The sequence below is a fragment of the Chiloscyllium punctatum genome, chromosome 44 (genome assembly GCF_047496795.1).
Source record: "Chiloscyllium punctatum isolate Juve2018m chromosome 44, sChiPun1.3, whole genome shotgun sequence".
NCBI classification, from domain to species: domain Eukaryota; kingdom Metazoa; phylum Chordata; class Chondrichthyes; order Orectolobiformes; family Hemiscylliidae; genus Chiloscyllium; species Chiloscyllium punctatum.
This window is the reverse complement of record NC_092782.1, coordinates 4576459-4589855: the sequence shown is the minus strand read 5'-3', so window position 1 is coordinate 4589855 and position 13397 is coordinate 4576459. Positions and strand designations below refer to the sequence as shown.

Genomic DNA, 13397 nt, shown 5'->3' with positions numbered 1-13397 from the left:
ATCCATTTGCCAGAGCAGTGAATGAGCTAAGTGCTGAAGAGAAGATATACCATGGAAGTGCAAGTCCACAGTCTGGACAGTGGACAACATGTGGAGATAGCAGCTCAGCTCAAGACCAAACATGACATAAGAGATGTGAAGTCTGTTCACATAACAGCATAAGAAAGTTCAGTAGAACAGCATATGAGCTTACGTTGACCTTACTTTGCATTCATTCAAGATGATTGTGATCAATCTTAAATCTCATCTTCACTTTCCTGCTCACTCTCAAACTTTGATTTCCTAAGAGATCAAGAATCTTTCCAAATTCCAAAGATTCAGAACCTATGAGTGAATAAACTTATTTTCATTCAGGTTTAAACGATCAGCCCTTCATCCTTAAATTGTTCCTCTTGTTCTAGATTTCCCAGTTAGGGGGAATACATAAATGTGCGAGTTCATAATATGAAATATTTCAATGAGATTATCTCTCATCCCCTAAGACCCAATTTACTCAGCCTCTAAACATACAACAATCCTCCTTCCCTGTGGCTAATCTCACTAAATGTCAGCCCCTTATAGTGGCCAGGCAGATAAGTGGAGGCAGTAGCCAGGAATAGAGACCTGAAGACAAAGTCTTCCGAAATCAGTTGGAGGAGTTATTATCCAAAACAGGAAAACAATGAGGGGCTGCATAATTCAGTCTCTTCAACTCTATAATACATGTAAAAATTATCAGGCTATTACTTTTCTCTTCCTGAAGCGGTTATTACATGGGCATTTAGTCAGAGCACAGCATGGAGAGACAGAGGGTGAGGATTTGCTCCATGTTTTTCTAAAATCAATTTGTCTTCCAAATGAGCAGACCTATGTAAAAAGAAGACTATCAAATTTTCAAGCGATTTCCCTTGTATTATAAAAACAAATCTTCCCTGCACTGGTACAACATATAGAGAATAAATCACTTAGGGGGATTGCTATGTCAGTGTCACTGCAAAACAGCAACATGAGCTTCCTCAGTATTTTGACAGGGACTGGATCACCTTGGAAAATTCTTTTCATACTTAAGTTTCATATAAACCTTATGTAGATTATATATTTTTTTAAAGAATACATGAATGATGTCACCTATATAAACAGTGAGAACTGACTGCAATTTCATTCATAATTTTATAGTGCACAATACCTCTTTGTATGAAGACATAATTCTTTCAATAGCATCAGCTCCAGCAGCCAGCAGATTACGTGCTGTGGTGAAAGCTTCAGTTCGTTCACTAACCAAACTTACTTGCTTGTGTCCATCTTCTGACTCTTGAAAAAAGATAATAATGCATATTAAATTCTATTTCATGAAACATAATATACTAAGTTACTCAGACATGTAATTTGCCAGTTAGAAAACAAAGCAGCACTTTAATATATAAACATAAATTATAAATCCTGCATTTAGACACGGCCTGATATGAAGAGACAGATAGGATTCACTTTATGCTTTATTTTCAAAAACAATTTGTCTTATAAATGAGGAGACAGAATTGAATAGAATTGGAGGACAATGTTTTGATAATTCCGCTGGTTTTAACTGAAGGAAATGCTTTTGCTTGAATTTTTTTTGTAATTTTTAGATATTTATTTGAACTTACTAATTTTCAAATGTGTCTCAAAAACACACCAAGTATTTTCCTGCAATTGATTACTTGGACCTACAGAGCCATCGTCCATATAAAGTTTATATTAGGAATACTCAAGAGTATTTACCAGTTTCAACATACACAGAAGATCTTGAAAGAAAAGTAACTTCCATTTCAGGAAATAGCAATAGATGCACATTGAGCAATTAAAGCCACAATTACATGAAAAATCAATGCATTATTGTACCAATTCTATCAAATGTATCTATTGTATAGCTTACACCTTTTTAGCTTGTTGTTCTATTCTTGATAATTCCAATTTAAATGGAAAACCACTGATTAAATTGTACAATGAAAAGTGCTCAACCTAGGTATAACATAAAAAAATTCTATCATTGATAAAATACAGTAATAGAAAATACAGCAAATAAAATTTTATGTTCCTTTTTGAATACATCAATCTGCAAGCTTGCTGCAAGTGTAAAGTATTTCAGTTCTCCACCAATATCAGACTGTTAATGCAATTCCCAGCAGGGTATGATCTGACTTCAGGGCAAAATAAACTGAGAATTCTTGTAGACATAAAATTTCCACCACTTCAGTCTTAATGCCTTGGAGACTTAATAAATATACCTGATAACTCAAATGTAAGTATGGAAAATATACCCTCCCTTATCATTGTGAGGCTGATTTGAACTGACAGGTGTGTTTCTGAATAGACAACAGGTTAAAATACTTAGAACTAATGGCCTATCAGGAAGCTGACAGAAATCGGTTGACTTCCACCTTTAACCTGAGCATAATGTACAATTCTTGAGAAGCCCCACGTGTGTCTATTTAATGATATAAATGGTTCAACAGCTGTTTCTTTCAATTTTAAAGTTAACAGCATGAAAATGGCACTCCTGGAGCTTGCCAGTGAAAGCATGACAAATTGAGGTTTAGCAATTGCTAGGCATGAAATGTTTGAAATGCTGAGATCTGGTACCTATTTCCTTGCCTAAGTGAAAAGGTCTTTGTTCACAGAACATGTTCTGAGAACATGTTTTTATTGCTCCGCCGTTGGTCATTTCCAATATTTTGGAGCTAATTTCTAACAGTTTGGAGTTTTGCCTTTGATCTGCACTGTCCAGCTGCCAACCTGCATATCAGCAACTAAAACTGTTAGTGTATAAAACGTGATTTGTAGAATCTTGTAATCTGTTGCCCACGAGTGTTTCTCTGTCAGGGCTGGCACTTTTATGCTCTTCCTAACTGACTAAAACAGTCAGAAAAACTGAATGCTATGTTTGCTGCTTTTGCAGACTTACTGTGGGTTCAAGATGTCATATATTCTGATAAATGTACATAATTTACGAATTTAGATTTTACCATAGAGTTAGAACCAATCTGAGGCTTCAGTTCTGAGAAGGTAACTACTTTTCTTAAGAAGTCAGAAAGTCTTAGTGAACAATGAACTAAATAAAGACGGTCTAAGAAAGCACATGACTTTAATTAGTTGCCTAGCAAGATACTTATGCAACTGACAAAAGTGTTTACATGCTGAGTTTTATGGCATACAGACAAATGGTCAGGGACCACCAAACGTTTGCGACGAATAGAGTTTCAGTTCACAAGAACTGTTCCATATCAGCAAAAAGACAGGTTAGTTTGTGATGTCTCTGAGCTTAGAAAGTTTCTGTAGAAGTTTACAAGCTGTCAGATCTGAAAAGAAGTTTAGGCATCACACTGGAAAAAGTCAGTTAAGTAAGAAATTAAAGAGTTAAGATAAGAGAAATATTTTCCATGGATTGAGAATTCAATGAGGATATTGTTGGGACAATAGTAAAAGGGTTGTCAATGTTGATGTTGTCAATGTGTGTTGATATTTCTAAATTGTATATATTATAAATAAATACTTAGTTTGCTTTCTGTAATAAACTTTTGTGGTCTCTTGCTGAACAAAATTGGTAGACTCCTGTTCAGCAAATAGACACCATTTTAACCAAATGCAAGAGTTAAACTTATGATCTATCAGGCCAGGCTTCACTCTTGGATCTGGCTTGTCCAGTGGTATCATCAGCTGAGATCATAACATGCCAATGAAGCTGGCCCAAGTTACTCAAATGTCAATGAAAGGGGTTTTCACGTCATCAATATACACCTGGGGTGCAAACAAAAAAAAAAAATCAAAACTTGTACTTATACCAGATTTCCAGAGAGCCGTCATAATATGTTCATCTTGGGACAGTCAAGTTTTCTATAGGTCTTCATAACTTGAAGCAGAGTTTGTGGTTGATTTTTTGAAGACAAGGTCCACCAACTGAAGACATGACTGACAGCTTCGATCACTATATTCCAGAAAGCTACAACAGGAACCACATAGGTAGCAGAGTTGTAATTAAGTAAGCAATCTGAATGTTAAAGATGTAATTCAGATGCTGGGACAAAAATCAGAGTGCATTCAGGATACACGAACCAAGTTTTCTAGAACATTAACTGTTGCTACACTTTTTTCAACATTGCAGAGCCGCAAAGTCTGGAACTTTAAAGTAAGAAACTGATAAGCACTCTGTGCTTTTCTTCTAAAGATGTTACGTGACGAATGGACCAGCAGTCCCACACAGAACTGCTGGGGACAACTTGTTTCTGTTAAACTGAAGCAGTGCAGCCACAGAAACAAATTCTGAATCCAGTGTATTCCCCAATTCAAAGAAGTTCCACAAACAACAATTCGTCTTTCACAAAAACCCTTTGCTCATTGTTAAATTATACCAACCTTAACAAGACAGGCAGGCAGGTCACCTGGCAGGCAGCAAGTAAAAATGAGCAAGACAGGACAATGAAGTGGTGAAATATATTTTACGAAGCAACATTATCAAACATCCAAGTTAATATCCCTGTGCAACTATAAATCCTTTGACTTATTTTTCAACATATTCCTACATGGTGCCACCCTTTTTAGTGAACACAATGAGAGGCAAACTCCTGATATACCTGTTGGAACTGCTCAAATGCTCCTGAACAACTTCCACTAAATCTAAGAAGCTGTGAAGGCACAGTCCAAGATCTCTCCACCTGCCATCAAGACAACAGGCAACCTATAGAGCTCTGAATGGGGGGATAAAGACATTGTGCACCCACACTGAATAAAATATCTATGGGCTAGAGGGCACTTTGCTGAATTTTCTTGTCATGTTTAATGTTTTAATGAAGGTGACCACCCTTTCTATGTATCCAGATATCAGTGTCAATGCCTGAGGCAGCCTAGCACGGACATTAGAGATGGACTCATCCAATTTGAATTAGCTTTATTGTCACATGTCCTCACAAATACAGTGAAAAGTTGACAAGTCGCCATTTATGGCGCCATGTTATGTACACAAGTACCTAGGTACAGATTCTGGAGTACAACTTCTTAGTAAAATAAAAATTAGAAATATAAAGAAACAAAAAATCCTTATAAAGTACAAAATCATAGTAATAAATTAGAAAAATAAAGAAATAACAAGTTCAGAGTAACAGTCATTTCATGATAATGGAACAAAAAGAAAAAAATTTAAAAAGAGAAAATTTAAGACAAAGTCCACTTAATCCACTTCACAACTCTGGGCTCGAGGACTTGACCCTCCTTGTTGGAATCCCGGACCAGTCCCACCACGATGCTGAAGAAATCGTTGCATGGGAGTAACAGACTGACTGAAGCCAACACAAAGAAACTCAGATCGATGCCAATGAAACAGCTGCTGAAATTTCCCTCCAACCATGCATGTTGTGACTGAAGAGAGTGACAGAACTTCACAAGTTTTGTGATGCTTCTCCAGAACAGCCTCCTTCACCAACAGTCTCCAAGGTTTAGCATTTGTGTTCAGCTAAGTTAAGATTGAAGGTCTGTAGCTTCTGATGGAAAATCTCCACTTCTGTGCCATCTCCACCAGCTACTCTTGCTACTATTGTGAGATTTACCATATGACAGCCCATCTGTCTTCATTGGCACCTCCACTGAGGCGGGCGTATTTGTGCAGGTGGAAGATATACTAGAGTACATGTACCTGAGAATGGCGCATTCTCAGTGATTGACCTGAGGAGTTTTTGTCCTCCATCCACACCATTGAGGGTAATGTGAAAGGCCTGTGAGAAATGAAAGACATTAATCAGAATTGACAATTAAAGTTATAAGTCATTACTATGTACAATATAGGTTTTACGTACCCACTGACATCAAGTCAACATACAGCCATCAGATTTTTTTCAACAGGTAGTTGGGAAACTCCTGTCTTTCCATTTCCAATGGCCAGGCATGCTAGCACTTGGCTTATCTCTAGCACCACCTCCCCTGTAATGCTCAAAGTGATATTGATTGTAGGGCAAATTTCAGATCTGTGCCTCTCCATGTCATTTTGAGCTTTCTTCTCCTGCAAGGAGAGTAAAAAGACCTAAGGAATGTGAGAAGTGGAATATTTGGATGATGGAACATAAGAGACTAAGATAGAAGGTGCTTTTATCTGTCTTATAATACAACTGAGCAGAAACAACATTTTTCATACACCATATGAATCTAATTTCCATGTTCCTTCTTTTTCCAAACAAAAATAAATAACATGTTTAATCACAAGATGATCTATATAAAAATTAATTTATTTGCACGTTCTTATAACTTTGCATCCACCAGTTGTCTTTCATCAAGGATTGCTAATAATTCCTTGGAGTAAGCACATTTTTGTGAAAAATCTGACGTATAGCAAGCTAGTTTAGTTTAGAAATTTATTTTCTTTATAACATTTCTCTTATGCTAGCAAAGTCAGTCCTAAATCTTTTCTCACTGATACTCTTTGTCTGAAAATAAGTTGTAATGTATAATTTTCATCTTTCAACAATCACTCTCGGTTAGAAATGTAAAACTACATTCAAACTAGTTAGTGAGACAGGATCCAACAACTCTCTCTGCATGGTAGAGTTTATTAACTACTCAGTCTAACAGTTCTTTCTCCACACCAGTCTCACTTATTTCCCCCTTCAGATATTTTCTGGTTCAGGCCTTCTGGTTCAGAGATTGGGATACTACCACTGCGCAACAAGAGTCACCCATTCCCCCTTTTATATCTATCCAATTAATTAATCAAATAATCCAATCGTCCATTTAAGTACTTGCAATACTCACACAATAAACTGATACATGAAAGTAAGTTCTTGCGAAATCCATCTAAAATGAAGTTAAATACTGGAAAATCAAGTTAAAGACAACCTTTTATTTATACAGTTGTTTTCATAAACATTCAGGATGCTAAAGCAGAGGACATGTAGTTATTGTTATAATAAAAAAGGTGAAAAGGTAAAGTCGTCATGGTCTTAACATGCTTTAGGGCTGCTCTCTAATCAGAGAGAAACAACTGGTGGTGATTTAACTTGAGGGTTACCACACCTCAAACGAGGGAAAAGGCAGAGAAGGAGAATCTTTCATGGATAATATAGGCAACCTGACAGATGTTTTGCACATAGCAAGTTACCACAAAACAACAATCTTTTTTGTGACATTTATTGAGAATAAATATTGTCCAGGACAGCAAGGATAATCCCATGTTCCTCTTCAAAGTATTGTTGTGGACCTGTCAAATTCACACGAGAGGTCAGAGCTTTGGTTTAAGCTTCTGAAACAAAGCACTTCTGTCATTGCAGCTCTTATATTATTGTATTAGTTTTTGCTTGTGTGTACCAGAGTGAGAAATGAATCCACATTCTCGTGACTCAGAGGTAAAAGTGCTCCATACTAAACCACAGATAATGTTTAATTGCCTATTTAAATTGGAGATAATTCAAATGAAAACATAACATAGAACTTAATTTCATTTACAGCAAACATTAGGTTGAAATTGTAGATGAACTGCTGCATACTGCAACTCCAATTTCAACCTATTTTCATTTATGTCACTTTAAACTCAAAACTACAAATGGTTTTTTTGTAGTTTAACTAGAGATTCTACCCAATGTTTCAGAAAAAGTATTCAAACCTCATTTTAATTAGATTTCTGGTTCATACAAAGAACAACCATTTTTAAATCAAGTTAAGGCAAATGTGCTGAAAAGCAAAAACAAACATCAGAAACAGGATACGTAATAAACAAGTGAATCTAATTATATCAAAAATATTAAACTTTTTTTTAAAAAGGAACCATAAAATTCAAAACAATGAAGTTGAGAAATTGAACATTAATAACTAATTGGGTTCAATATAACAGCATTCCTTGGTCTTTTTGATATTTTAATGATTAATCTGTTCAGAGATGTAATTACACACCTTTGCAACAGGTGGGACTTGAACCTGGACTACCTGGCTTAGAGGTAGGGACAATACCAGTACACAAGGGCCTTTTCTCTCATTTTGTTTTTGACATCTGGCTGCAAATCACTTTCCAGCAGGTTCAAATACAACAAAGGCATACCTTCCCCAGTAAACCATATAGCATCCTCCTCAACAACATCAGCAATAAATCTTCAAGAACTATCATACAGAATAACCTTCAGCCAACATCTCAGACTCCAACACCATCATCCCTCTTCCAAACTACAGACCACTAAGAGGTAAAAGCATAGTGGTGCACAGCTAGAGGGAGTGGCCACAGAGTCGATGGGGACTTTAGATCCCATGAAGTCTTATGACATTGGGTCAAATATATGCAAGGGAGCTGTGGATCACCACTTTTACCCTTGATTATATAGTGAATCAGAGCTCCTCCATGTTGAACATCCTGATGAAGGGCTTTTGCCCGAAACATCGATTTTCCTGCTCCTCAGATATGGTTTGACCTGCTATGCTTTAGCAGCACCACTCTAATCTTGACTCTGATCTCCAGCATCTGCAGTCCTCACTTTCACCCATCATTTGGAATAAGACATGTGGAAGCAACATAAAGAATATTTCCTGGGTGGGACAATTCAATTTCTATCAAGGGTGGCTCTGTAATTCTATTATTGACCACCTTGATTGAGTCCTGTAGAAACTCTGTCAGAATGGGCCTTGGCTGTGACAGAACCAAACCCAGAGAAAAAAAAAAATTACTTTGCACAAAGTCAAACTGCACATTAACCTCCGCGATGTTAGTGAGCATGACCACTAGCTTCAAGACTTCGAGCTTATTAGTTAAAGATACCGACAATCAATGTGTTGTGTAGCACTACCAAAATGGGTAGATTCAGGGCAAAAACAGAAGCTCAAAACTGGGCATTTGAGAGTTTTAGATTAGATTAGATTAGATTACTTACAGTGTGGAAACAGGCCCTTCGGCCCAACAAGTCCACACCGACCCGCCGAAGCGCAACCCACCCATTCCCCTACATTTACCCTTTTACTTAACACTACAGGCAATTTAGCATGGCCAATTCACCTAACCTGCACATCTTTGGACTGTGGGAGGAAACCGGAGCACCCGGAGGAAACCCACGCAGACACGGGGAGAATGTGCAAACTCCACACAGTCAGTCACCTGAGTCGGGAATTGAACCCAGGTCTCTGGCGCTGTGAGGCAGCAGTGCTAACCACTGTGCCACCGTGCCGCCATCAGCCATCAGCAGCAGCAGCAGCAGCATTGCATTTCATTACAACCTATATCCCTTCCACGACCATTACCATAGAACAAGAGATTAATCCTGGTTGGATGAAAAGTGCAGGAGAGCTTATCAGACATAGGACCAAGCATACCTAAAACTGAGGTGCGAACCGGAGGAAAGCTACAGTACAGGTAACATGCACTCTATAGTATACTGCATCTGCTGTTCAGTCAGAGTTAAATGATACTTAACGAATGGATCAAATCAAAACTTTGCAGTCCTCTCACATCTATTCATAAATTGTAGTAGGCAATTAAACAACTGGAGAAAATAAGCTACATGAATGGTTCCAACTCATTGATATGCAGAACCAGTTAGTACAAAAGAAAAGCCTTGAGTTTTCGAATCTATCTTCAGCCAAAAGTACTGAGTGGATGATCCATCTCAGTCTGCTTCCCATTATCAAAGAAGCTGGTCTTTATTACTGAAGGAATTTTCTTACAAGTTGTTTAAATTTCACGATCTGTGTTTGATAATTTTATCATAATTATGTCACAAAAATAAACTAGATTGATTTCAATTGTTTCAAACCTATCTATGCTTCGAGGCAACAAATAATTTGGTCAAGCAATACATTGCATTCTCTTTGTTTTCCAATTTTCTTTATCGCTTTGCTCATGTGCGGAAGAAAACAGCAACCTGACGCAGGTATAAGGTGGGACAGTTTGAGGCAACGTTTACATATTAGATTAATTCCAACAGAGAATGACAAAGGAATAAAATAAGCATATCAGTCAAAGCAAGGAGTTAATGTGAGTTAAATACTGGTCGACAGAAAAAGCTTAACATATGACACCAGTTACAGCAGTCAGCATTCTTACTGGATAATACACTCTTCACACTGCACTTTCATTCTGCTTAAAAACATAATAGAGAAACAATTTGCCATGTAATGCATTTAATGCAGGAAATGCTCCCAAGACATTTAACAAAGATTTAAAATGAAAACTAAACAGCAATGTAAGGACATGTACAATGTGACAGGAAAGATTGAGGCCATTAAGGACTAAAGAAGCTTTTGACACATAAAAACTATTTTAAAGAAACAATGCAGGGTTTTCCCTGTTTCAACTTGCAAATTGTGAGCTTGGTGGATATATAATATTTTTGTATGTATACAACATATTTTACGGAGGGAAATGGTGTGATCAATCTTGTTGGATGCTGCAGAAAGATTGGCAAGAATTTATTAAACATTCATGAGAATTATAATATTGAATACTACAGACCTGTCGAAATAATTGTATGGCCTCTATGTAACAGATTTCCCAATATCATGACGTCTTACTATTAGTGATAAATAATGACAAATCTGTTGCGTCTACTAACATGAGCAGAACCGTATAGTCAGTCACTCAAAAGGATAGGGGAGCAACTCAAATGTTTTTCCTATTATTGTGGGATGCTTCCTGCTGGAGTCTTTCCCAGGATTGCATCGGAAATTATTAACTAAACATATAATTTCTGGGTTCTTTAATAAGCTTTGCCAAAACCAAACCAATTTCTTGATTTAGTATGAAAATTTGCTTCATTACCATTGTCTGCAAAACCTGTCGCCGTGATGATCGGTAGTGCCACCATCACTAATCCACTCCCACTCCACACATACTTCATTAGAAACTGCTCCAACATAATGTACCAAAGTCTCTTGGATAAAATAAGATTCATCTGGGCAGCAAGTGACTTGTAACTTCTCTGTAGCTGGTTCATTTCCACCTAAGAAAACAAAAGAGAGATGATAAAAGTATAAATATTGCGTATGCTAACTTTATCTTATTACAGAAAGTTGTTGTGTAAAATGTCAAATGCATTTAAGTGCCTGTAATGTGCAGAATTACTGGTAATTTGAACAGAGACTTGGATGATCAAAACAATTCCACGTGAAAAAGAATTGCAGAACTTTAACAGACTAATTTTTCAAGTTCTAAAAGAAGAAGAAAGTTGTCTTCAATTGAGCTTTCCATACTACACAAATCTCCCCACCACACCGTGATTGTCAGAGTTTTCAACTGTATCTGACCTTTCTTCCACACTTCTGATCCCATCCTCGCCTCTCTCTCCTAGAAGTGCAACTGGGTTCTCCTTGTCCTTTTTTCCTATCCACTAGCCTTCATATTTTAAAGATCATCCTCCACCATATCCAACATGATGCCACCACCAAACATATCTTCTCATCTCCCTGCCAAGACCATCGTGAAGTGACAGATACCCTGGTCCACTCCACAGTCACCCCAAAAATTAATCTACTTTCCATTGCAATTGTATAACATCTGCCTCTTTAATTCCTCTCTCCTCATTGTCCATGACCCAAATACTACTTCCTAATGAGGCAACAGTTTACTTGTACTTTTTACAATTTAGTATATTGTATTCCCCATTCACACTGCAAGCTCCACTCCTTTGGAGTCAGTAAAACACAGACAGGGGGGCCATTTTGCAATATATCTTCACTCAGTACACAAGCATGATCCTGAACTTCCAATTGTTTGCCGTTTTAAACTTACCACCTTGATCGTACGTTTACATTTTCTGTCATCAGCCTGTTGCAATGTTTCAATAAAGCTCAAAACGCAAGTTTGAAGAACAGCACCTTATCACCTACTTGGGCAATTTCCAACTTTTCTCAACTCAACAATGAATTCAACAATGAATTCAACAATTTCAGATCACAATCTCTGGCTCCCATTCTGTCCTGTTTCTTTCGTCATGTGCCAAATCTTAATCTTGTTTTTCACATTTTTGCCTTTGGACACAGCTGTTCATTATTCTGCCTTGCAAATTCACTATGAATAAATATTTTATTTCTTTACTACAGCCCCATAACCTGTATGTTTTGTTCCATTATACATTTGTCATTTAGTCTGTCTTGTCCTCTAGCCTATCCCAGACCTATCCTTTTAGTATTCTTCTGCCTGCTATTCTTCAACAGCAAAAATACCCATCATATTTTCACCTTCCTTCAATTCTAAAGAGTAATACCCGACTCCAAGAATTAATTTGACTTCTGTCTGCAGAGACTTACTGAATATTTCCAGCACTTTGTTTTTATTTGCCAGTACTACAGCACCTAACCTCTTGTGCCAGTGATGAAAAGAAACAAAATAGCAATAAGGAGTGCAAGCAAAAAAGTGCTAGCATTAAAGACAAGAAAAAGTTTAAAGAGTAATGTTGAAATTTTAAAAGAACTGCAATTATGATTCTTATAAATGTTGGATCACTACTATTTTAAATCATTTCAACCCATGACTTAATTAACAAAACAGCATCAATATGGATAAGTTGTATCAAGTACTTGTCCTGTTTCTTTACTACATTGAACAAATTCCATCAGCTGATCCACTTCTCTCAAGCCAATCTACCCTTCACACGCTTTCTCTCTCATGTCACCCACATCTCATGCCTTCTCACCTATCCACTTGTCTTGTGAACTTCATCCTTCCATCCATTCCACTTCATCACTCATTGAAAAACCTCTTCTACCAGGATAACCTTTTTTGTTGGAATTGCATTTTCATTCTTTTGTTCTTTACCATTGCTTTCCCCCCTCCATCACCAATCGCTGAAAGCTGCATATCCCTCGCACCCTTCATTCTTCCGCACATCCCACTTGCCACTGGATGCATTAAGCAGGGCCCACCAAGCAAGAGACATGTCCCTTAAACTAATCAATCAAAACAATCTCGACAAACAAAAGCTACCCATATTAAAAGTTAGTGTAACGACATTCTTTGAAGAATCTGGTCTCCAGAGAAATCAGGAGGGTGATTTAAATTTCTGAAATCACTATAAAAATGTAATAAATAAGATATGACTGACTAATTGGTTCTATTATTGTACCAATATCATAAAATCATGGAATCTAATAGTACAAAAGAAGGCTAACAAGTCCGTTGGCTCTTTAAAAGAGCTGCTCATTTAGGATCCACACCAGAGTTTTATTTCCCCATCGTCCAAAAACTTTCTACTCTTCAAGCACATTTCCAATTGTCTTTTGGAATTTATCGCCGTGATCACCCTTTGAGACAATGTATCGTAGATCTTAATGGCCCTGTGCCTAATGAAAATTTCTCATTTCACCTCTTTTTTTGTCAATTATTTTAAATGTTTGATCTCTGTTTACTGGTCCGCTTGCCAGAAGCAACATTTCTCCCTACTTCGCTAAAAGCTTTCATTAACTTTGAATAGCTCTAGTTCATGCCTTAC

At 37.1% G+C, this 13397-nt stretch overlaps 1 protein-coding gene across 1 annotated transcript in view; it reads right to left on the bottom strand.

Annotated features, from left to right (window-relative positions):
- The window catches only part of LOC140466676 (ATP-binding cassette sub-family D member 2-like), a 91806-nt gene that overhangs the window by 65697 nt on the left and 12712 nt on the right, over positions 1–13397 (bottom strand). The window contains exons 2-3 of the mRNA XM_072562130.1: positions 10730–10910; positions 1166–1290 (exon numbers count right to left, since the gene is read on the bottom strand). Coding sequence (XP_072418231.1) covers positions 1166–1290; positions 10730–10910 — 306 coding nt within the window. The remainder of the gene's footprint in view (positions 1–1165; positions 1291–10729; positions 10911–13397) is intronic.